The sequence below is a fragment of the Tursiops truncatus genome, chromosome 6 (assembly GCF_011762595.2).
Source record: "Tursiops truncatus isolate mTurTru1 chromosome 6, mTurTru1.mat.Y, whole genome shotgun sequence".
Classification (NCBI taxonomy): domain Eukaryota; kingdom Metazoa; phylum Chordata; class Mammalia; order Artiodactyla; family Delphinidae; genus Tursiops; species Tursiops truncatus.
The window spans coordinates 47,932,955-47,959,087 of NC_047039.1; the positions used below are offsets into that span (position 1 = coordinate 47,932,955).

A 26,133-nucleotide genomic window follows, 5' to 3' on the forward strand; every position below is an offset into this window, starting at 1 on the left:
GGAATGCTCTCTCTCCATGACAGTGTCCATGGGCCATGGCATGAGTGTCTTCAGAGCCAACACTGTGTTTACACGGTCAGCTCCTGCAGCAAGACTTGCTGCTCCCCTATGTGTCATTCACTGGTCAGGGCTTATGTGACTGTACGGCAGCCAGAGGGGAGACACGGATGGTGAGAAAGAAGAGGAGGAGGGAGAGAGAGATGACCCAGGGATGGAACCATTTCTCATGTCTCCGGGAAGTGGGTGTAAGCTTCTTCCTTCATCACTTCATCACTCTTGGCCTCATGCCCCTTTGAAAGCAAGTCTGTTTAACAGGACAAAACAGAGTCTTGGCTAAAAGGGCTGAATTCCTCAGTTGAGAGCAGGGGAGTTCATGGGAGAAATGGACATGTTCAGGATAACGAAGGGTAGAAGGAAGTGACCTCCAGTCTCTGTAAAACCGGGACCACAGAAGTGACAGCAGTGCCGAGGGAAGCCAAATGATGTAGGAATCATTCTTTAATACATAGATTAGCACACCTCTCTTAGACTTCCTCAAACACGGACCTGCATCAAGAATTTGCCAATGGAGATGGAGTTGCTGGTGTCACATTTTGGGGGATTCCTGCCTGCGATCATGCGCCTTAAGCAGAGAATGACACCAAAAAGATACTTCGGAATGACAGCCAGTCCTGCCATGACTGGTTCTGACATATTACAAACAAAGTTGGAACAAGGGGAGAAGAAAAATAAACGATGCACCAGAGATCTCTTTTTTCTTTTTCTCTCAAGAGATGACAATGATACTTCAGAAAATATCACCAACCCTCATATATGCCAGAGTCCCTGGAAAAGGTACCAGATATACATACCTAACAATGATGTTTAGAATACCTAGACATTGGGAATGCACCAAGGTCAGGAGCTATACAAAAATATCCTGAACATATTAGATGGAGAAAGAACATTTACTGAGTATTTGCTATCAGCCAAACATTTAATAAACATAATCACTCATTTTTCACAAAGGTCCTACGAAGCACTGTTATTAACTCCATTTTACTGATGAGGAAATTGGGACCTGAAGAGATTATGAAATCTGCCTAAAATGACATTAGTTTGGATTCCTGAATGATTACATGGGGACAGAGTCCCTGTACCTCCTCTCTACCTCATGGTCCATCAGTGACCTACAAATGGCAGGTGGGGATCCAAACTCAGATACATTTAATGCTAGGGATCCCCTTCCTAACAAGTACATGACACCGCCTGCCATTATACCAGGCTGCTTCCTTAGAAAAGGTACGAATTGCTGCACTATTATTTCTGGTATCAAATCCTTAAATATTTCCTACTTTTGGGATTAACCTTTCTTCTGTAATTGTAACACCAAGATTATTGTTAAGAGAGAACTTTCTAGAATCCATTTGTGCTGGCTTTGCTAGTGCTCTTCTTGGTGAGAAGTTTAGTCAGGTTGTGGAAGGTTTTTTTTTTCCCAAGCCTGTAGATGTGACAGCACATTCTACAGAAAGAAATGTCTGAAGAATGACAAAAAAATATACATCACAGAACAAAGTCCAAAGCTATGCTGTTGACAAGTTAGTTGGATAGGCTCCACACTCTGGACTCCCTGGTATGATTTGTGTCTAAAAAAGGAAGGAAAAGGACCTGCCTTTACTTTCCCCCCTTTGTGGCATATCTTATCAATAACACAGTGCTCTCCCTGCTGCTTGAAAGGATCAGTAAATGAGTGTAGTCATAATGGGATGTAACTTGATATGATTATGAGGATTAGCGTCTTTAATCTCCACTGAGCTGCCAGGTAGGGTGATGTATAATCATCTTTTTTTAAATCCCAGACAGGATATTCTTGTTAACTAGACCACTTGTTACACTTGGAAGGCTGCTTGCACCATGGTGACTTGTCAGCATCTTGAGGTGGGGCATCCACTGAAAGGTACACCTTGACATGATAAGTTCTAGAAGTTTCTTTGATGGTTTGGTACAAGACAAGGAAAGGATACAGTAGCTTAAATGTCAGCCTTGGCAATTATTCTAAAGAATCATGTAAGTCTGGAAAGGTTTTCAGCCTTCCACATTTCTTCACACTGACTGTGGCAGACACTGATAGCTGTTTCTTCTTTTTCCTGGGTACCCAGCCTGGCTATATTTCCCAGCAGCCCTTGTAGCTGTGAGTAGCCATGTGACTAAGAAGGAATGTGAGAAGTAGTAATGTGTGCTACTTCCAGGTGTCACCCTTAAAATCTTCTCAACCATCGTCTACACTTTGTTTTTCCCCTCTTCTGGTTGACAGGATAGAGAGGACCTCTGGGGAGACCTTGGAAGGCATGTATTCAAGATAACATAGCCACCAGTGTTCTGTGATACTGAAGGACTGTGGGGGGCAGATCCCTTCCAGCTGACCAGGACCACTCTCTGGACTCCTAGGTAGGCAGTAATAAACTTCTATTGTGTTTGAGTCATTACACATTTGGGAATCTACTTGTTACCAGAGTCTAGCCTTCCCTAGTTAATACACTGCCTATCATTGACTCCTCAACTAGTTATTTCTACATGACCAGTCCTCACAATTTTATATCCTAAGTCTGCAAAGCTACCCTTGCTCCAAACTGTACCATAATCTAGGAAAGCATATAAGATCTAGCCCTTGCCTACTATTCCCCACCTCCCAGCCACATGTCACACTACTTTCTTCTCTGCTCTCCATCCTACAGACACACCGGCCACATTTCACTCCTTCAGATGCAACACACTCTTTCTACCTCAGGTACATCCTGTTCCCAATGACTGAAACACTCCCTCCTCCTCCAACCCTTTATCTCCTACTCAGTTTTCTGAATTTTCTTAAATAGAGAACAAGTTTGGGAGTGGTATTAAGGGATTGGATCACTTTTCAAGAAAAAGCCTCATCATACTCATTGCTTAATGCTTTTTATGCTTAAGAGTTGGGAAGAATTTGTGAGGCTGAATTTTACATGTTGAAAACATATGTGTGCAAAAAGTATTTAATGAAAAACTGCTAACAACTCAAACATGTAAGGACATGAGTTATTCTAGGTAAATTATGTAATATTTTTTAAATACACTATTATATAGCCATTAAAATTATGTCACAAGAGGGCCATAAAAGCTACTTGTAGTATCAAAGTAAAACTAGTTCTTTCTGCCATTTAGCATTATAGCTGTCAGCATTTTGACTGGAGACTCAGCTCAAGAATGATTTCTTTGTCCAGTAAATTCACAGACCAACAGTTTAATCAAAAGCAGGCTCTTTCCCATCTACATTGAATAAAAATCTTACTTAACGAAAGGCATAATGGCAGAGACACACATTTATTTTAGTTAACCATGATTAAGACAAATGGCCCTATGAATAAACATAAAAGCAAAGAACGTAATGTACATAGCCAGGCAAAAACTGGACCTAACAACCTAGGATTTCACCATCAGGTTACCAAGAGTGAGTCTCTGGATGAACTCGGGAGACATGGCCTTAGGTGGCATGGAAGAGTTGACCAAAGCTGGTTTGACTGTCTTGGGTTCCCCATGATACATACTCCTCCACCTGGATTCTGGTTCTCTCAGTCTCCCTCAAATGCCCAATTCCTTGCTTTGCTGCCCTTTGCTTCCCATTCTTTTAGTCCTACCAATCCCAGTGCTCAAGAGGAGACCCAACATGGTCCATCATATCTCCAGTTGGTGTTCCGTCTCCAAGGCCCATGTTCCTAGTGACCACGTGAGGAGTGATGGTCCTGCACAAAGGACCCTGCCTCTACCACCACTCTGTGTATAGAGGGGCAACTCATTCATGGGAAGCCCTGTCAGAGATTCTGTCCTAATAGGGCCTGAAGGGATTTAGTTCCAGAAGCTTTCACTGATGAGGTTGGATGCACAGGCCAAGGGAAGCTTTACCAAGAAGAAGCTAATGCATGATGACAGAGAGAGATTTATACTTTTGGGTTCCTGGAGCTACCAGAACATTTCAGAGAAAAACCAGACCTGGCTGTTCTTTGGAAACAACATGCTCTAGATGAAGATTCTCCTCCTACTTCTTTTAAAATGGGTTCTCTCTGGCCTTATAAATCACAAGCGGAGGTAAATCTTCCAATGCTGGGGCTGAGATCTAAGATGAAGAAACCCCCAGAGCAGGGGGGTGCCAATGCCTGTCCTTTTTGCAGACAGGGTATGACTGGGGAACCGTGGTTTGGGTGCCGCAGGAAGATATATCTGATGAGGACAGCAATCAGGGGACTGTGGCTGGGCACAAGAGCCATCCGTTTTTTCTTTGCACTGTGGGTGTGAAAACCCTTGGGGTAGACAGGCTAGCAGTTCACAGGAGGGGAGAATTGGTAGCTGAGCTTTGTTCCAGTCTATGTGGGTGTTTTTTTTTTTTTTAATTGACAGTAGATGCCATTATGAAGAGCATACTACAACCTCCTCTGGTCCACTACTCCTCCACTTTCCTGTGACTTTCTGGTCCCTTTAGGCCTCTGAGTTTGCAAGGCCTACCCAAGGGCAATGTCTATTATCACACTCCTAACAGTATTGGCTGTTTTCATTAACGACTCCTACCCACCTCTGAAGTGAGTAAGCTCCAGGTTCCTGTTGATCTTACCCCTGCCATCCACTCCCGAGCTTTCCACCACCACTGCCCTGAGTTCAGGCCCCAGCACCTCTGCTCTAAACTACTGTGATGGCTTCTTTTTTTTCTGGATATAAATTTATTTATTTATTTATTTTGGCTGTGTTGGGTCTTTTCTAGTTGCTGTGCACGGGTTTTCTCTAGTTGCGGCAAGCGGGGGCTACTCTTTGTTGCGGTGCACGGGCTTCTCATTGCGGTGGCTTCTCTTGCTGCAGAGCACGGGCTCTAGGTGCACGGGCTTCAGTAGTTGTGGCACACGGGCTCAGTAGCTGTGGCGCACGGGCTTAGTTGCTCCGCGGCATGTGGGATCTTCCTAGACTGGGGCTCGAACCCGTGTTCCCTGCATTGGCAGGCGGATTCTTAACCACTGCACCACCAGGGAAGCCCTACTATGATGGCTTCTTAACTGGACTCTCTGTCCCTGTATTTCTTTTCCTCAATCCATTTTGTGCACTGCATGGCCCCTTAATGTCACTTTTAATCTGCCTTTGTCTGAACTCCTCATCAAAGTCTCCCACGGCACAGGTGCAACCCACATTACTAAAGTTTAAGCCCCACCACCCTATCTATGTACTCTGGGCTCCGGCCAGACCAAAGCACACGCTGTTCCCCTGAAGTCCTGCAGCTTCCCTGCTTCCATGAATTTTCTCACACTCTGTCATCACCCTGGAACACCCTCTGCCCCCATCTTTGCATGCTCACATTCTACCAGTATGCAAGACGGAGATAAAAACCACCTCTTCTCCCTTCATCTGTCCCAGTTTTCCTCCTCTCAACTTCCGGCAGCACTTTCCACTTTCAGAGTGACTGAGGTTCATGCTTCAGTTTTCCTACTAGCCCCAAATCCCTGAGAGTAGAATTTGTACTTATCTTTTCAGCCCCCAAGCTAGCACAGGGCTCCATTAATACTTGAACAAATGAATTAACATATGAATGCATTTCTCACCTGCAACTTGGCAGTTAATAGTCACATTCACGCCTCCAACTGTTTTGACGGTGCCTCCTACATCAACTGTGATGGCGGGTTCCTCCGTGTTGAACACAGTCCCTCGGGATGTTTTCACTAGTGGCTTTCCTGAGAGTGAGAAGGAGCGTGACATTTTATTAGATGGTGGCTTTGGGTATTCCCTTGAAACACGAGATGACCAACAATGAACAAGGGACATACCCAGGCTTTTTCCACTGACCGTGTTTTCCTTTGAAAAAACTCTAACTGTATACTATAAGAACCATCCGTCCACACACCTACCTGTCTAGCTACCGTAGAATTGTCACAAAAAGAATCTGAGGAGAGAGCATGGTATCCAACAAGTTGGGATGATTTGTGCATCTTATCATTAAACAAATGATCCAATACATTCGATTTTTATGGGCTTAAATTTTTATTTTGAGATAGTTGTAGATTCATGTATAACATGCATGTATAACATGCAGTTATAAGAAATAACATAGAGCAATCCTGCGTACTCTCTACCCAGTTTCCCCCAACGGTAATATCTTACAAAACTAGAGTACAATGTCATGACTAGAACACTGACATTGACGAAGTTAAGCTACAGAACAACATTTCCATCACTGCAAGGATCCCTTATGCTGCCCCCAGCCCTGCCTTAAGCCTTTGGCAACCATTAATCTGTTCTCCATTTCTTATAATTTTGGCATTTCAAGAATGTTATATAAATGGAATCATACGGTATGTAACTTTTTTTGATGGGCTTTTTTTCACTCAGAATAATTCTCTGGAGATTCTTCCAGGTCTCACATGGTACCGTGGTGGCATGTATCAATAGTTTGCTCCCTTTTATTGCTGAGTAGTATTCCAAGGTATGGACGTACCAAGTATGTTCAGCCATTCACATGTTGAAGGACATCTGGGTTGTTTCCACATTTTGGCTATTCAAATAAAGCATCTATATACATTCCTGTACAAGTTTTTGTGTGAACATTTGTCTTCATTTTCTATGGGATAAATGCCCAGGAGTGTAATTATTAGGTCACACAGTAGATTTTTAAGGAACCACTGAACTGTTTTCCAGAGTGGCTGTATCATTTCACATTCCCACCAGTAATGTATGAGTAATTTAGTTTCTCTGCATCCTCTTTAGCATTTGACGTTATCATTAGTTTTAATTTTAGCCTTTCTGATAGGTGTGTATTGATATCTCATTGTGGCTTTTTAAAAATTTGCATTTCCCCAATGGCTAATGATATTGAACATCTCTTCACGTGCTTATTTTTCATCTTTATATCTTTGATGAAATGTCTCTTCATGTCCTTTAGCATTTTATAATTGGATTATGTTTTACTACTGAGTTCTGAGAGCTCTTTACATTCTAGATGTAAGTCATTTGTCAGATATGTGGTTTGTAATAAATTTCTCCCAGTCTATAGATATTTTTCCCCTATCTTCTTTAAAAATGTTTTTTAAAAAAATTTATTTATTTTTGGTTGCATTGGGTCTTCGTTGCTGTGCACGGGCTTTTTCTAGCTGCAGCAAACCGGGGCTACTCTTCGTTGCGGTGCGTGGGCTTCTCATTGCGGTGGCTTCTCTTGTTGCAGAGCACAGGCTCTAGGTGCGTGGGCTTCAGTAGTTGTGGTGCACGGGCTTAGTTGCTCTGGGCATGTGGGATCTTCCTGGACCAGGCATCGAACCTGTGTCCCCTGCATTGGCAGGCAGATTCTTATCCACTGTGCCACCAGGGAAGCCCGTGTGCCACCATGGAAGCCCTCCCCTATCTTCTTAACAGGATCTTCCACAGAGCAAAAGTTTTTAACTTTTAACTTTGATGAAGTCCAATTTATCGAGTTTTCCTTTCATGGATCATGCTTTTAATGTTAAGTGTAAGATCTAAGACCAAGATCCTAAAAATTTTTTCCTATTTTTTTCCTAAAAGGTTCCTAGTTTTACATTTTACATTTAAGTCTGTGATATATTTTGAGTTAATTTTCGTATAAGGCGTGAGACTTAGGTCAAAGTTTATTTGTTTGTTGCCTATGGATGTCCAATTGCTCCACCACCATTCATTGAACAAGCTCTCTTTCTTCCACGGAATTGCTTTTGTGTTTGTCAGCATCAGCTGAGTATATTTTTGTGGCTCTACTTCTGTGTTCTTGTTTCTGTTCCACTGATTTATGTGTGTATCTCTCTATCAATACCACACAGTCTTAATTATTGTAGTTATATAATTAATTTTAAAATTGATTCTTGAGTCTGATTCTTCCCACTTTATTATTCTTTGCTATGCTAGTTTCTTTGCCTTTCTACATAAATGTTAGAATAGTCTTGTCTACAACTATAAAATTTTGCTGGGATTCGGATAGGAAATATACAAACATGTATATCAATTTAGAGATAATTGACATCTTTACTGTGTTGAGTCTTCCAATCCATGAACACTGTATGTCTATTTATTTAGATCTCCTTTACTTTCTTTCATCAGAGTTTTGTAGCTTCCAGTGTACAAGTCCTGGACATAATTTGTTAGATTTCTACCCAATTAATACTTTTTTTAAGGGATGGTAAATGATATTATATTTTCAATTTCAGTGTTCATGTGTTCATTGCTAGTATACAGAAACAGTTGTTTTGTATAGCGTGTGACCTTGCTAAACTTATACATTAGTTCTAGAACTTTTTTTTTTGTAGATTCCTTGGTATTTTCTAAGTAGGCGATCATTTCTTCTGCGAACAGTTTTATTCCTTCCTTTTGATCTATATGCATTTTATTTCCTTTCCTTGGATTATTTCACTGGATAGAACTTCCATCACTACTTTGAATGAAAGTGTTAATAGTAGGTTTTTAGTATGATGAGTGATTTTTCGGTTGAAACCTGGACATTTTCATATCATGTTATACAACTCTGGACCTTATTTAAATCTGTTTTAGCTGCTGTTCTCTGAAACCACTCAGGTTGGGGAGCAGGGAGATGCCACCTGGTTACTACCCAGTGGAAGAAGAAGTCCAGGTTCTCCACCTGGCTTCCTTTGTGACCCACGTGGGGGGCTCCTCTTAACTGCTGGGCCTGGGTAGAGTTTCTGTTGCCCCCCGCTGCTCTCCACTGACCCTGCCGTGGGAGAAGCCTTGTTACCGCCAGTGATGAGTGAAAGTCCTAACTCTCCAGGAGGCTTTCTCTACCACCACCCCAGCGGGAAGAGGAAGAGGGACACTCCAGGATGAGGGTAGAAGTCTAGGATCCCCACGTGGTCTCCACATTGTGCCCCTGTGGGGATAAAATCCACCTTCTCTGACGCCACGTCCATGGGGGTGTTGGGGAACCATGTTTCAGTCTGACGAGGAGTCCAGTCTTCCCATTCAGGCTTTGCTGGTGTGGGTGGTGTTTGGAGTAGAGCAGCATTTTCTAGTTTTCTGTCCTGCTTGGTTGCCCCTTTCCTGATCCTTTGGGTAGAGGAAGCAGGCTTAAGCTGGGACATTTTTTTCTGTTTCTGTGGCATTTCCTGGCAGCCGCCTTCTTCAGTTCCAAGTTTGGGCTTTATGAGGTAAACAAACAAACAGCCCAGAAAACCCAATGAAGTCACAGTTGTGTCGTTCCTCAGTACCCAAGGTCCCTAGCCAGTCTGTTTTCTCCTCTCTCCTTTTCAGTCTTATGTTTGTTTTATATACAATGTCAGGATTTTAGTTGCATTTACCAGGAGGAATAAGGAAAAAATACATCTATGGCATCTTTCCATAAGTGGAAGTTCTGTGTACATTACACTTTAATAGGCCTTTATCAGCTGGGGATAAAAATACAGCACTTCATGTACATGACCACAAAATACAATGAAAAGATTCATTTACTGAGCACCTTGGGGAAATAAGGGTCCACATGAGATCATTTTCATACACCCAAAGCTTAATTTGTTGTAAGCCAAATGGATTTAATTTTGTTTCAACCATTTTATAGGCAGGACAGTCTACAATGGCATTCACTCTTCTGTGCCTTCATTAACTGTGAAGAAAACCATAATTCGCCAATGCCCTTTGGAGTTTCACACCTGCTTTTCATACTTTTTGTTTTCTCCGTCATCTATTTATCCTTTCTTCCCGCTTGCCCTGTCACACAGCGTCATATCAGAAGCTGTCCTTTCTTTTCCTCTCCCCTTTAATTGCCTTCTAGGCATGAGTTATTAGCTCATTAGAACTATCACTATGTTTAGGGACAGAAACTTGAGGAAGGTTCTGAGGAGTTCACCTCTGGATATAGGCACAGGCTGTCTATCTGTTTTGACTGGGCTCCTTCTCCTTATCTCACCTATATTCAGCGTGTTTGAGATTATGTATGACCTGATGTGAAGGTAAGTGATTTCGTACTATAACGCAGGGTGGTAACAAGAGAGTGCAGCGGGAATGACACAATTAATACGAGTATATTTACCTGACCTCCTGACCCTAAGAAGCTCGCGGCTCGCACGTCAACTACACCCTAAATCTAACCAGTCCCTCCGTTGCTATAATCTGATGCCGCCATGTTCTCTGGGTGGACTGTTCCACAGCCTAACTGGTCTCCTTGCTCCCACCACATGCAGCAGATCACACAAGTCCTCTGCTTAAATTATCTAGTGCTTTTTCAGTGCAGTTAGAGCGAAATTTCAAGCTCCTTTTCATGCCCAACCATCCCCTACGTGTTCAGGCCCAGATGTTTACCCTCCCCTCTACCTCCCTGAGGCCACACTTCCAGTCGATCACTGTTGTTGCAGCCACACTGCCCTTCGGTCCCTCCTTTCAGAACATCAGCACGTTTGTCCCAGCTGTTCCCTTTCCCTGATATCCTCCACCCGAAGACTTCTGCACAGTTATCTTCTTCTGGTCATTCACGTCTCCACACAAATATCACTTCCTACTCGGGCCTTTCTAAAGCATACATGCCTTCTCTCCCTTACCAGTCATTACATAGCTCAATGGCAATTTTATTTTCTCCCTAAGCACTAGAACTATCAAATTTTACCTTATTTGTGTGTTTTCTGCCTCCCACCCCTCACCATGTAACTTCCATAAAATCAGGGATCACATCCCTCTTGTTCTCTTCTTTGTTCCTACCACTCAGTCCTGGCATATAGTAGGTCCTCAATAAATATCTCATAAATGAATATATGTGTGCATACGGTGTACTATGCACATTATCTGAATTTGTTTTTGTTGTCATAACAACCCTGAGAGTCAGGTAAAGAATTTCCATCTTTTATATAGATGAGGAACTTAGGCTCAGAAAGGCCCAATGGTTTGTCCAAGGCCAGAGAGCAAGCAAGTAGTAGGACTGAAGTAGACCCCAGAACTTCAACCTCCAGTCCAGTGCTTGTAACTGAAGATCTCAAATCCTTGTCTGTGGACTATCTGCCTCAGAACCCCAGGGCACTTGTTAAAAACATAATCTGTCCTGCTATATATAATAGTTGCCTCACTGTGTGTAATAAAAACAACTGTGCCAATGGGGAAAAAGCAAGTTAGGGACCAGTTTCAGACTCACAATTACCAAGTTATTTTTCCTATAGGAATTTTAATAATAAAGGTGGTTTTATAGCTGCAGGTGTATAGCTATAAAATTCAAATGTCACTGAATTAAATCCAGCCCTTAATTAATTATACTGAGCTTTTGCTGAAAAGTAATGACCTTGCGTCCTGTCACTAGAGGCGCTGTTGTTAGCACAGGCTACTTATGTGTTCTCATTACCTTCATAATCCATTGTTAAGACAAAGCACAGAGTTACCCAAGTATCTACAATTAATAGGAGTTTATACTGAAAACAGTGTCCTTAATCAACTGACCCTCTTACATCTATTAGAAAAAGCTTGTACATATTATTGAGTTGCACTCTTAGACCTACTAAGCCTGAATCTCAGGTGGTGGGATGGAAGCTCTAATCTCTATTTTGAACAAGTTCGGAGGTGATTCTGACATTCAGCCAGGTTTGATAATCAGTGAATTACACTGTGTTAGTTTTTCTTTAGTCCTGGTAAGAGCTGAGGTTTTTTTGAGAGCCCATTAGTTCAATATTAGAAAATTTCAGGTTGGACACATGTACTCCAACGTTCACTGCAGCACTATTTACACTAGCCAAGACGTGGAAGCAACCTAAATGTCTATCGACAGAGGAATGGATAAAGAAGATGTGTACATATATAAAATGGAATATCACTCAGCCATAAAAACGAATGACATAATGCCATTTGCAGCAACATGTATGGACTTAAAGATTATTTTATTAGGTGAAGTAAGTCAGAGAAAGATAAATATCATCTTATATCACTTAAATATGGAATCTAAAAAAATGATACAAATGAACTTATTTACAAAACAGAAACAGACTCACAGATCTGGAAATCAAACTTAAGGATACCAAAGGGGAAACATGGGGGGGAAATAATAAATTTGGAGATTGGGATTAACATATACACACTACTATATATAAGATAGATAACTAATAAGGAGCTACTGTATAGCACAGGGAACTCTACTCAATATTCTGTAATAACCTATATGGGAAAAGAATCTGAAAAAGAATGGATATATGTATATGTATAACTGATTCACTTCGCTGTACACCTGAAACTAACACAACATTGTAAATCAACTATACTTCAATAAAACTTAAAAAAAAGAAGAAAATTTCAGGTTGGAATTCTTATTTTAATGGTCAACTAAAAAACAAAACAAAAATAATTTAAATCCACTTTAGATCACCTAGATAGTCACCTAGTGAGGTGAGTACTGCTGTGTGATGCCACGCCTATGTTTATGCTTGATTATAATCCCATTAGCTAGTATTATTTTAATTATGGAAATCAGCTAAGAAGAAAAAAAATAGAGATGCAGAGAGGGAGTGAAGTGATAAATTATGTACTTGTGCTAAGAGAATGCTAAGAAAGGTCACGGCATGCCTGACCAAAAAGCTTCTCACAATAGGCAAAACAAAAAAAAGAGAGGCTGAGCCATGATTACAGAGCCTCTGCAGTGTGGGCAGAGCCTCGGACATCAGGCCCATGTCCACCATGTCATCTCTGTGGGTCAGCATCAGCTAGCAGATTACATTCGTGTTGATTTCTGGAAATTGATAGGGTTTACAGATTACTCTTTCATTGAATCTGTAAATTGGTGTTATAGTCGCATGAGAGCTATACATCAAAGGAGATTATGCTTAAGTTTTATATCTGCATATATATAAGAAGAACAAGGAAATAGAAACAAAGGCAAGCTTTTCAATTTATCAGGCCCAATATAAGGAATCAAGTCTCTTCAACAGAGTCAGACAGAAAAGAAAGCATTAAGAGAATGATTTATTGTTCATTTCCTTTAGACCTCATCATACCCTTGAGCTTTTGACCTCATCATACCCTTGAGCTTTTGGATTATGGCTCCTGTTCAAGCGATATGGAACAGGGGATCCAGAGCCTCAGTGGTAAGCAAGGGGAGCCCTGGTACAAGGGGGAACCTAAGGTCCACTAACACTTGCATGTCAATATGCACTGATGTGGAGGAGTGCCATCTTGTGTTGCCTTTAGAGCAGAGGCCTTCGACCAAACAGGCACTGTCCTGACCTGGAAGGACCAGTAGCTGGAGAGCCAGGCAGGGACAGATGAGCAGCCCTAGGAGCAAAGCTTGGAAATACATTCCTGTGCACAGCCTGGGCTCTGGCTCACACCTCTTTCGCTCATGTGTGACTCTGGGTAAAATCAAAACCCAATGGGAAAAAATCTGAACATATGTGCTTGAAAAATATCTTTGGCCCAGTATAAAGGAGATGGAGATGGAGAGAGGAGCCAGAGGAGATGAAGGCTTGTTTTTTTGAGCGCAGCCAAGAACAGAGAGCACTGTAAGTAACTTTTTCTCAGGGCCGAAGTCTAGGCCTCCACTAACAGCAGCTTCGTTTTCAACAGCACAATGCCTTCCATTTCAGAAGCGATGGCAGAGCTGGATCTGCTACCAACCAAATACTTTTCTTCTTCCTAGGCACACAGTCAGGTCATTTACCAGCCTCTCTGCAGTTAGGGGTGGGCAAGACAGTGAACTGTAGCAAATGGAATGGGAGCAGAAGTCAAGTGTACCACTTCTTGACCCAAACCACAAAAAACCTCTTGTGTGATAATTTGTTTTAGACATTAGGTGAGTGAGAAAAAATCTATCATATTGTAACCGTCATATATTTATGGTTTTGTTTGTGAGACAGGCAAACAGAAAAAAGCGCCAAATTAGTACAGATGCTAATTAATCCATGTTTAATTAATATTTATTGACACACTGAATGAATGAATCAAATGGGTCTTCTTTCAACTCTTCTAACATTATGAGTCACAAATGGCATTTGAAAATGGTTCTCTATGATTCTTAGTCATCAAAAATAACAAGGATCTACTGTATAGCATAGGGAACTACATTCAGTACCTTGTAATAACTTATAATGGAAGAGACTCTGAAAAAGAATACATACCTATGTATATATGTATAACTGAATCACTTTGCAGTACACCGAAAATATTGCAAATCAACTATACTTCAATAAAAAAATAAAAATGGGAGGGGGGGATCAAGATGGCAGGGGAGAAGGACATGGAGCTCACCGACCCCAACAAGTACATCAAAAATACAACTACACGTGGAACGACTCACACAGAACATCTACTGAACACCTGGCAGAAGACCTCAGACTTCCGAAAGGGCAAGAAAACCTCCATGTAACCGGGTAGGACAAAAGAAAAAAGAAAAAGAGAGAAAGGAATTGGGACGGGACTTGCACCCCAGGGAGGAAGCTGTGAAGGAAAAAAGGTTCCTTCACCCTGGGAAGTCGCCTCACTAGTGGGAAGATCAGCCTGGATGGAGGGGGAGCTTTGGAGCCTCAGAGGACAGCGCAGCAGCTGGTTTGAGGTAGGCAAAACAGTGACCTGCACAGATGGTCGGTAACACCGCCCTGCGCTCCCCAGTCTCAGACGCTTGTCCACTGGTGCAGGGGGTGCTGGATGCTGGAGTTTGGGCTTTGGAGGTCAGATTCAGGGAGAGGACTGGGGTTGGCTGCACCAAGACAGCCTGAAGAGGCTGGAATGTGGCAACTGAGGGCATACTTGGAAGAAGGCTTGGCCCACCAGGGAGGCAAGGCACCATTGTTGGGGGGGCACAGGAGGAAAGGGGCGGGACCACCATAGGAGCTTCTTTCTCTGTGCACACTCTCAGGCAACAGGACGCAGTCTACATGACGTCTGGGGGCAGGCATGAGATGCTATTGCTATCTTGGGCTCCAGAGGCGGGCATGGGCCGCCACCACCGCTAAGAGTCCCAGGAGTGTGTGCACTGCTGCTGCTGCTGCTACAAGACCCGCGAGCAGGTGCCAAGTGCTGCCTCTGCTGTCCCAGGAGTGTGCGGGGCACTGCTGCCACTATGAGACCCACAAGTAAGTGCCAAGTGCTGGCCCTGCTGTCCAAGGGGTGCTTGAGCTGCTGCCGCCACTCTGACACCCACGAGCAGGTGCCAATCTCTGCCCATGCCATCCGGGAAGAGCACATGGGCTATGAGCAGATGGTGATCGCTGCCCCTGCTGCCACTGCCAACAGACCCAGGAGCAGGTGCCAACAGCTACCCCAGCTGTCCCAGGGGTGCTCGGGCTGCCAGTGGCAGGAGACCCATGAGCGGGCACTGATCGCCGCCCCCACCATCTGAGCGCGCACAGGTGGCTGCACCTGTATGCCCCTTATCAAGGGGATAACAGCCAGCACATGCTGAAGAAAGAGGCACCAAGCATCCAAACTAAAAGTGGCCCCTCAAATCTGGACAAGATGGCGGAGTAGAAGGAATTGAGCTCACCCTCTCTCACGAAAACACCAAAATCACAACTAACTGCTGAACAACCACTGACAAAAAAGATTGGAACCTACCAAAAAAGATATTTTACATCCAAAGACAAAGTTGAAGCCACAAAGAGATGGTAGGAGGGGCACTTTCATGATATCATCAAATCCCATATGCTGGGGTGGGGGAGGCAACCCACAAAATGGAAAATAATTACATTGCAGAGGTTCTCCCCCATGAGTGAGAGTTCTGAGCTCCACATCAAGCTCCCCAGCCTGAGGGTATGGCATCAGGAGGAAGAGCCTTAAAGCATTTGGCTTTGAAGGCCAGTGGGGCTTGACTGCAGGAGCTCCACAGGAGAGGGGGAAAGACAGACTCCACTCTTGGAGGGCACACGTAAGATTTCACGTGCACTGGGACCCAGCACAAAGCAGTGACTCCATAGGAGCCTGGGTTAAACCTACCGGGGGTCTTGGAGGGTCACCTGGGGAGGCAGAGGTCAGCTGTGCCTCACTGTGGGGTCAAAGACACTGGTGGTGGAGGGCCCAGTGAATATTCATTGGTGTGAGCACTCCTGGAGGTCGCCATTTTGGCACTGAGATCTGGCCCCACCCAACAGCCTGCAGGCTCCAGTGCTGGGCTGCCTTAGGCCAAGCAACCAACAAGGTGGGAACACAGCCCCAACCATCAGCAGACAGGGTGCCTAAAGTTGTCCTGAGCCAGAGCCACCTCTAAACACACCCCTTGACGCAACCCTGCCCACCAGAGGGACAAGACCCAGCTCCACCCACCAGTGGGTAGGCACCAGTCCCTCCCACCAGGAAGCCTGCATAAGCCCCTGGACAAATCTCACCTACCAGGGGGCAGAAAACAGAAGCAAGAGGAACTACAACCCTGCAGCCTGCAAAAAGGAGACCACAAAAGCATGAAGTTAGACAAAATGAGATGGCAGAGAAATATGGTCCGGACGAAGGAACCAGATAAAAACCCAGAAGAACAACTAAGTGAAGTGGAGATAGGCAATCTACCTGAAAAAGCATTCAGAGTTATGACAGTAAAGATGATCCAAGATCTTGGGAAATGAATGGAGGCACAGACTGAGAAGATACAAGATATGTTCAGCAAAGAGCTAGAAGACTTAAAGAACAAACAGAGATGAACAATACAATGACTGAAATGAAAAGTACAATAGAAGGAATCAATAGCAGAATAAATGAGGCAGAACAAATAAGTGACCTGGAAGACAGAGTGGTGGAAATCACTGCCATGGAACAGAATAAAGAAAAAAGAATGAAAGAAATAAGGACAGTCTCAGGGACCACAGACACAACACTAAATGCAACAATGTTCACATTATAGCGGTCCCAAAAAGAGAAGACAGAGAAAGGGCCTGAGAAAATATTTGAAGAGATTATAGACAAAAACTTCCCTAACATGGGAAAGGAAACACACAAGTCCGGGAAGAACAGAGAATCCCACACAGGATAAACCCAAGGAGGAACACACCAAGACACATATTAACCAAACTAACAAAAATTAAAGAATGAGAAAATATTAAAAGCAACAAGGGAAAAGCAACAAATAGCATACAAGGGAATCCCCATAAGGACATCAGCTGATTTTTCAGTAGAAATTCTGCAGGCCAGAAAGGAGTGGCACCATATATTTAAAGTGATGAAAGGGGAGAACCTACAACCAAGAGTATTCTACCCTGCAAGGATCTTATTCAGATTCGATGGAGAAATGAAATGCATTACAGACAAGCAAAAGCTAAGAGAACTCAGGACCACCAGACCAGCTTTACAACAAATGCTAAAGGAACTTCTCTAAGCAGAAAAGAAAAGGACACAACTAGAAACAAGAAAATTATGAAGGGGAAAGCTCACCAGTAAAGGCAAATATACAGTAGAGGTAGGAAATCATTTACACACAAATATGATATCAGAACCAGCAATTGTGAGAAGAGGAAAGTACAAACACAGGATATTGGAAATGCGTTTTAAATTAAGAGACCAGTAACTTAAAACAATCTTGTATAAATATAGACTGCTATATCAAAACCTCATGGTAGACACAAACCAAAAATCTACAATAGATACACAGAAAAAAGAGAAAAACAATCCAAATAAAACACTAAAGATAGTCACCAAATCACAAGAGAAGAGAACCAAAGAGGAAGGGAAGAAAAAAGACCTGCAAAAACAAAACAAAAACAATTACCATAATGGCAATATGAACATACATATTGATAATTACCTTAAATGTAGATGGATTAAATGTTCCAACCGAAAGACACAGACTGGCTGAATGGTTACAAAAACAATATCCACATACATGTTGTCTACAAGAGAGCCACTTCAGATCTAGGGACACATACAGACTGAAAGTGAGGGAATGGAAAAAGTTATTCCATGCAAATGGAAATCAAATGAAAGCAGGAGTAGCAATACTCATACCAGGCAAAATAGACTTTAAAATAAAGACTGTTACAAGAGACAAAAAAGGAGAAATGTCTTTTTGGATTCACCTTCTAAAGTAATAAAAATAAAAGCAAAAATAAACAAATGGGACCTAATTAAACTTAAAAGCTTTTGCAGAGCAAAGGAAACCATAAACAAAATGAAAAGACAACCGAGAATGGGAAAAAAATCAATATCTGCAAATGATGCAACCGACAAGTGATTAATCTCTAAAATATACAAACAGCTCATGCAGCTCTATATCAAAAAAAATAACCCCATCAAAAAATGGGTAGAAGATATAAATAGACATTTTTCCAAAGAACACATAGAAACGGCCCAAAAGCTTATGAAAAGATGCTCAACATCACTAATTATCACAAAAATTCAAATCAAAACTACAATGAGGTATCACCTCACACCAGTCAGAATGGTCATCATCAAAAAGTCTACAAACACTAAATGCTGGAGAGGGTGTAGAGAAAAGGAAATCTTCCTACAAGCTGGTGGGAATGTAAATTGGTATAGCTGCTACAGACAACAATATGGAGGTTCCTAAAAAACTAAAAACAGAACTACCATATGATCCAGCAATCCCACTCCTGGGCATGTTATCGGGAGAAAACCATAATTTGAAAAGATACATGCACCCCAATGCTCAGTGCAGCATTATTTTCATTAGCCAAAACATGGAAGCAACCTAAATGTCCATCAACAGAGGAATGGATAAAGAAGACATGGCTGCTGGAGGAACCAAGATGGCGGAGTAGAAGGACATGCTCTCACTCCCTCTTGTGAGAACACCAGAATCACAACTAGCTGCTGGACAATCATCGACAGGAAGACACTGGAACTCACCAAAAAAGGTACCCCACATCCAAAGACAAAGGAGAAGCCACAATGAGACGGTAGGATGGGGGCAATCACAGTACAATCAAATCCCATAACTGATGGGTGGGTGACTCACAGACTGGAGAACACTTATACCACAGAAGTCCACCCACTGGAGTGAAGGTTATGAGCCCCACGTCAGGCTTCCCAACCTGGGGGTCTGGCAACGCGAGGAGGAATTCCTAGAGAATCAGACTTTGAAGGCAAGTGGGATTTGATTGCAGGACTTCAACAGGACTGGGGGAAACAGAGAATCCACCCTTGGAGAGCACACACAAAGTAGTGTGTGCAGCGGGACGCAGGAGAAGGAGCAGTGACCCCAGGGGAGACTGAACCAGACCTGCCTGCTAGTGTTGGAGGGTCTCCTACAGAGGCAGGGGTGGGTGGCTGTGGCTCACTGTGGGGACAAGGACACTGGCAGCAGAAGTTCTGGGAAGTACTGACTGGCATGAGCCCTCCCAGGGTCTGTCATTAGCCCCACCAAAGAGCCCAGGTAGGCTCCAGTCTTGGGTTGCCTCAGGCCAAACAACCAACAGGGAGGGTACCCAGCCCCACCCAAGCGGATTCAACTTTTACTGAGCTCTGCCCACCAGAGCAACAGTCAGCTCTACCCACCACCAGTCCCTCCCATCAGGAAACTTGCACAAGCCTCTTAGTTAGCCTCATCCACCAGAGGGCAGACAGCAGAAGCAAGAAGAACTACAATCCTGAAGCCTGTGGAACAAAAACCACATTCACAGAAAGATAAACAAGATGAAAAGGCAGAGAGCTATGTACCAGATGAAGACACAAGATAAAACCCCAGAAAAACAGTTAAATGAAGTGGAGACAGGCAACCTTCCAGAAAAAGAATTCAGAAAAATGATAGTGAAGATGATCCAGGACCTCAGAAAAAGAATGGAGGCAAAGATCGAGAAGATGCAAGAAATGTTTAACAAAGACTTAGAAGAATTAAAGAACAAACAAACAGAGACAAACAATACAATAACTGAAATGAAAAATACCCAGAAGGAATCAATAGCAGAATAACTGAGGCAGAAGAACAGATAAGTGACCTGGAAGACAGAATGGTGGAATTCACTGCTGCAGAACAGAATAAAGAAAAAAGAATGAAAAGAAATGAAGACAGCCTAAGAGACCCCTGGGACAACATTAAACACACCAACATTTGCATTATAGGGGTCCCAGAAGGAGAAGAGAGAGAGAAAGGACCTGAGAAAATATTTGAAGAGATTATAGTTGAAAACTTCCCTAACATGGGAAAGGAAATAGCCACCCAAGTCCGGGAAGTGCAGAGAGTCCCAGGCAGGATAAACCCAAGGAGAAACATGCCAAGACACATAGTAATCAAATTGGCAAAAATTAAAGACAAAGAAAATTTATTGAAAGCAGCAAGGGAAAAACAACAAATAACATACAAGGGAACTCCCATAAGGTTAACAGCTGATTTCTCAGCAGAAACTCTACAATCCAGAGGGAGTGGCATGATATACTTAAAGTGATGAAAGGGAAGAACCTACAACCAAGATTACTCTACCTGGCAAGGATCTCATTCAGATTCGATGGAGAAATCAAAAGCTTTACAGCCAAGCAAAAGCTAAGAGAATTCAGCACCACCAAACCAGCTCTACAACAAATGCTAAAGGAACTGCTCTAAGTGGTAAACACACGAGAAGAAAAGGACCTACAAAAACAAACCCAAAACAATTAAGAAAATGGTCATAGGAACATACATATCGATAACTACCTTAAACATGAATGGATAAAATGCTCCAACCAAAAGACACAGGCTTGCTGAATGGATACAAAAACAAGACCCATATATATGCTGTCTACAAGAGACCCACTTCAGACCTAGGCACACATACAGACTGAAAGTGAGGGGATGGAAAAAGATATTCCATGCAAATGGAAATCAAAAGAAAGCTGGAGTAGCAATACACATATCAGATAAAATAGACTTTAAAATAAAGACTATTACAAGAGGCAAAGAAGGACACTATATAATGATCAAGGGATCAATCCAAGAAGAAAATATAACAATTATAAATATATATGCACCCAACATAGGAGCACCTCAATACATAAGGCAACTGCTAACAATTATAAAAGAGGAAGTGGACAGTAACACAATAATAGTGGGGGACTTTAACACCTCACTTACACCAATGGACAGATCATCCAAAATGAAAACAAATGAGGAAACAGAAACTTTAAATGACACAATAGACCAGATAGATTTAATTGATATTTATAGGACATTCCATCCAAAAACAGCAGATTACACTTTCTTCTCAAGTGTGCATGGAACATTCTCCAGGATAGATCACATCTTGGGTCACAAATCAAACCTCAGTAAATTTAGGAAAACCGAAATCATATCAAGCATCTTTTCTGACCACAACGCTATGAGATTAGAAATGAATTACAGGGAAAAAAACATAAGGAAAACACGAACACATGGAGGCTAAACAATACGTTACTAAATAACCAAAAGATCACTGAAGAAATCAAAAAATACCTAGAGACAAATGACAATGAAAACACGACGATCCAAAATCTATGGGGGATTCCGAGGATGGCAGAAGAGTAAGACACGGAGATCACCTTCCTCCCCACAGATACATCAGAAATACAACTAGGTGTGGAACTGCTCCTATAGAACACCTACTGAACGCTGGCAGAAGACCTCAGACCTCCCAAAAGGCAAGAAACTCCCCACGTACCTGGCTACGGCAAAAGAAAAAAGAAAAAAACCGAGACAAAAGAATAGGGAAGGGACCTGCACCAGTGAGAGGGAGCTGTGAAGGAGGACAGGTGTCCACACACTAGGAAGCCCCATCGCAGGTGGAGACTACAGGTGGCGGAGGGGGAAAGCTTCTAGCCATGGAGGAGAGTGCAGCAACAGGGGTGCGGAGGGCCAAGCGGAGAGATTCCCGCACAGAGGATCGGTGCCGACCAGCACTCACCAGCCCAAGGGGCTTGTCTGCTCACCCGCCGGGGCAGGCGGTGGCTGGGAGCTGCGGCTCGGGCTTCGGAGCTTAGATCCCAGGGAGAGGACTGGGGTTGGCGGTGTGAACACAGCCTGAAGGGATTAGGGCGCCATGGCCAGCTGGGAGGGAGTCCGGGAAAAGTCTGGAGCTGCCGAAGAGACAAGAGACTTTTTCTTGCCTCTTTGTTTCCTGGTGCGCGAGGAGAGGGGATTAAGAGCACCACTTAAAGGAGCTCCAAAGACAGGTGCGAGCCACGGCTATCAGCGCTGACCCCAGAGACGGGCATGGGACGCTAAGGCCACTGTTGTAGCCACCAAGAAGCCTGTGTGCGAGCACAGGTCACTATGCCCACCTACCCTCCTGGAAGCCTGTGCAGCCCGCCACTGCCAGGGTCCCGTGATCCAGGGACAACTTCCCCGGGAGAACGCACGGCAGGCCTCAGGCTGTTGCAACGTCACAATGGCTTCATATCCCACAGGTTCACCCCACATCCGCACCCCTCCTTCCCCCCAGCCTGAGTGAGCCAGCGCCCCCAAATCAGCTGCTCCTTTAACCCCATCTTGTCTGAGTGAAGAACAGACACCCTCAGGCAACCTACATGCAGAGGCGGGGCCAAATCCAAAGCTGAACCCTGGGACTGTGCGAACAGAGAAGAGAAAGGGAAATTTCTCCCAGCAACCTCAGGAGCAGCGGATTAAAGCTCCACAATCAACTTGATGTACCCTGCATCAGTGGAATACCTGAATAGACAACGAATCATCCCAAATTGAGGAGGTGGACTTTGGGAGCAAAGATATACATATATTTCCCCCTTTTTCTCTTTTTGTGAGTGTGTATATGTATGCTTCTGTGTGGGATTTTGTCCGTATAGCTTTGCTTTTACCATTTGTCCTAGGGTTCTGTCCGACCATTTTTTTTTTCACTGTTCAAAATTTTTTCTTAATAATTATTTTTTTATTTTAACAACTTTATCTTATTTTATTTTACTTTATTTTATTTTATCCTCTTTCTATTTTTTTTCCCTTTTATTCTGAGCCCTGTGGATGAAAGGCTCTTGGTGCTGCAGCCAGGAGTCAGTGCTGTGCCTCTGAGGTGGGAGAGCCAACGTCTAGACACTGGTCCACAAGAGACCTCCCAGCTCCATGTAATATCAAACAGCGAAAACCTCCCAGAGATCTCCATCTCAATGCCAAGACCCAGCTTCACTCAACGATCAGCAAGATACAGTGCTGGACAACCTATGCCAAAAACTAGAAAGACAGGAACACAACCACATCCATTAGCAGAGAGGCTGCCTAAAATCATAAAGCCACAGACACCCCAAAACACATGACCAGACGTGGACCTGCCCACCAGAAAGGCAAGATCCAGCCTCATCCAACAGAACACAGGCACTAGCCCCCTCCACCAGGAAGCCTATACAACCCACTGAAGCAACCTTAAACACTGGGGACAGACAACAAAAACAACGGGAACTACGAACCTGCAGCCTGTGAAAAGGAGACCCCAAACACAGTAAGTTAAGCAAAATGAGAAGACAGAAAAACACACAGCGGATGAAAGAGCAAGGTAAAAACCCACCAGACCTAACAAATGAAGAGGAAACAGGCAGTCTACCTGAAAAAGAATTCAGAATAATGATAGTAAAGATGATCCAAAATCTTGGAAATAGAATAGAGAAAATACAAGAAATGTTTAACAAGGACCTAGAAGAACTAAAGAGCAAACAAACAATGATGAAAAAGACAATAAATGAAATTAAAAATTCTCTAGAAGGGATCAATAGCAGAATAACTGATGCAGAAGAATGGATAAGTGATCGGGAAGATAAAATAGTGGAAATAACTACTGCAGAGCAGAATAAAGAAAAAAGAATGAAAAGAACTGAGGACAGTCTCAGAGACCTCTGGGACAACATTAAATGCACCCACATTTGAATTATAGGGATCCCAGAAGAAGAAGAGAAAAAGAAAGGGTCTGAGAAAATATTTGAAGAGATTATAATTGAAAACTTCCCTAATATGGGAAAGGAAATAGTTAATCAAGTCCAGGAAACACAGAGAGTCCCATACAGGATAAATCCAAGGAGAAACATGTCAAGACACATATTAATCAAACTATCAAAAATTAAATACAAAGAAAACATATTAAGAGCAGCAAGGGAAAAACAACAAATAACACACAAGGGAATCCCCATAAGGTTAACAGCTAATCTCTCAGCAGAAACTCTGTAAGCCAGAAAGGACTGACAGGACATATTTAAAGTGATGAAGGAGAAAAACCTACAACCAAGATTATTCTAGCTGCAAGGATCTCATTCAGATTTGATGGAGAAATTAAAACCTTTAGAGACAAGCAAAAGCTAAGAGAATTCAGCACCATCAAACAAGCTTTACAAGAAATGCTAAAGGAACTTCTCTAGGCAGGAAACACAAGAGAAGGAAAAGACCTACAATAACAAACCCAAAACAATTAAGAAAAGGGGAATAGGAATATACATATCGATATTACCTTCAATGTAAATGGATTAAATGCTCCAACCAAAAGACATAGACTGGCTGAATGGATACAAAAACAAGAGCTGTATATATGCTGTCTACAAGAGACCCACTTCAGACCTAGGCACACATACAGACTAAAAGTGAGGGGATAGAAAAAAATATTCCATGCAAATGGAAATCAAAAGAAAGCTGGACTGGCAATTCTCATATCTGAAAAAACAGACTTTAAAATAAAGACTATTACAAGAGGCAAAGAAGGACACTATATAATGATCAAGGGATCAATCCAAGAAGAAGATATAACAATTGTAAATATTTATGCACCCAGTATAGATGCAAATCAGTACATGAGGAAAATACTAACAGCCATAAAAGGAGAAATCGATAGTAACACAATCGTAGTAGGGGACTTTAACACCCCACTTTCACCAATGGACAGATCATCCAAAATGAAAATAAATAAGGAAACACAAGCTTTAAATGATACATTAAACAAGATGGACTTAACTGATATATATAGGACATTCCATCCAAAAACAACAGAATACACTTTCTTCTCAAGTGCTCATGGAACATTCTCCAGGATAGATCATATCTTGTGTCACAAATCAAGCCTTGGTAAATTTAAGAAAATTGAAATCATATCAAATATCTTTTCCAACCACAACGCTATGAGACTAGATATCAATTACAGGAAAAAATCTGTAAAAAAATACAATCACGTGGAGGCTAAACAATACACTACTTAATAACCAAGAGATCACTGGAGAAATCAAAGAGGAATTCCAAAAATACCTAGAAACAAATGACAATGAAAAGACGATGACCGAAAACCTATGGGATGCAGCAAAGGCAGTTCTAAGAGGGAAGTTTATAGCAATACAATCCTACCTTAAGAAACAGAATACATCTCAAATAAACAACATAACCTTGCACCTAAAGCAATTAGAGAAAGAAGAACAAAAAAACTCCAAAGTTAGCAGAAGGAAAGAAATCATAAAGATCAGATCAGAAATAAATGAAAAAGAAATGAAGGAAACGATAGCAAAGATCAATACAACTAAAAGCTGGTTCTTGAGAAGATAAACAAAATTGATAAACCATTAGCCAGACTCATCCAGAAAAAAAGGGAGAAGACTCAAATCAATAGAATTAGAAATGAAAAAGGAGAAGTAACAACTGACACTGCAGAAATACAAAGGATCATGAGACATTACTACAAGCAACTCTATGCCAATAATAGACAAGTTCTTAGAAATGCACAACATTCCGAGACTGAACTAGGAAGAAATAGAATATATGAACAGACCAATCACAAGCACTGAAATTGAAACTGTTATTAAAAATCTTCCAACAAACAAGAGCCCAGGACCAGATGGCTTCATAGGCAAATTCTATCAAACATTTAGAGAAGAGCTAACACCCATCTTTCTCAAACTCCTCCAAAAAATTTCAGAGGAAGGAACACTCCCAAACTCATTCTATGATGCCACCATCACCCTGATACCAAAACCAGACAAAGATACTACAAAAAATGAAAACTACAGGCCAATATCACTGATGAACATAGATGCAAAAATCCTCAACAAAATACTAGCAAACAGAATCCAACAGCACATTAAAAGGATCATACACCATGATCAAGTGGGGTTTATTCCAGGAATGCAAGGAATCTTCAACATATGCAAAGCAATCAATGTGATACACCATATTAATAAATTGAAGGAGAAAAACCACAAGATCATCTCAATCGATGCAGAGGAAGCTTTCGACAAAATTCAACACTCATTTATGATAAAAACTCTGAAGATAGTAGGCATAGAGGTAACTTTTGTCAACATAATAAAGGCCATATATGACAAACCCACAGCAAA

At 42.3% G+C, this 26,133-nt stretch overlaps 1 protein-coding gene across 2 annotated transcripts in view; it reads right to left on the reverse strand.

Annotated features, from left to right (window-relative positions):
• The window catches only part of ADAMTSL1 (ADAMTS like 1), a 469,150-nt gene that overhangs the window by 100,079 nt on the left and 342,938 nt on the right, over nucleotides 1-26,133 (reverse strand). For both annotated transcript variants that reach the window (XM_033858059.2, XM_033858057.2), the window contains one exon: nucleotides 5,589-5,717. In XM_033858059.2, coding sequence (XP_033713950.1) covers nucleotides 5,589-5,717 — 129 coding nt within the window. The remainder of the gene's footprint in view (nucleotides 1-5,588; nucleotides 5,718-26,133) is intronic.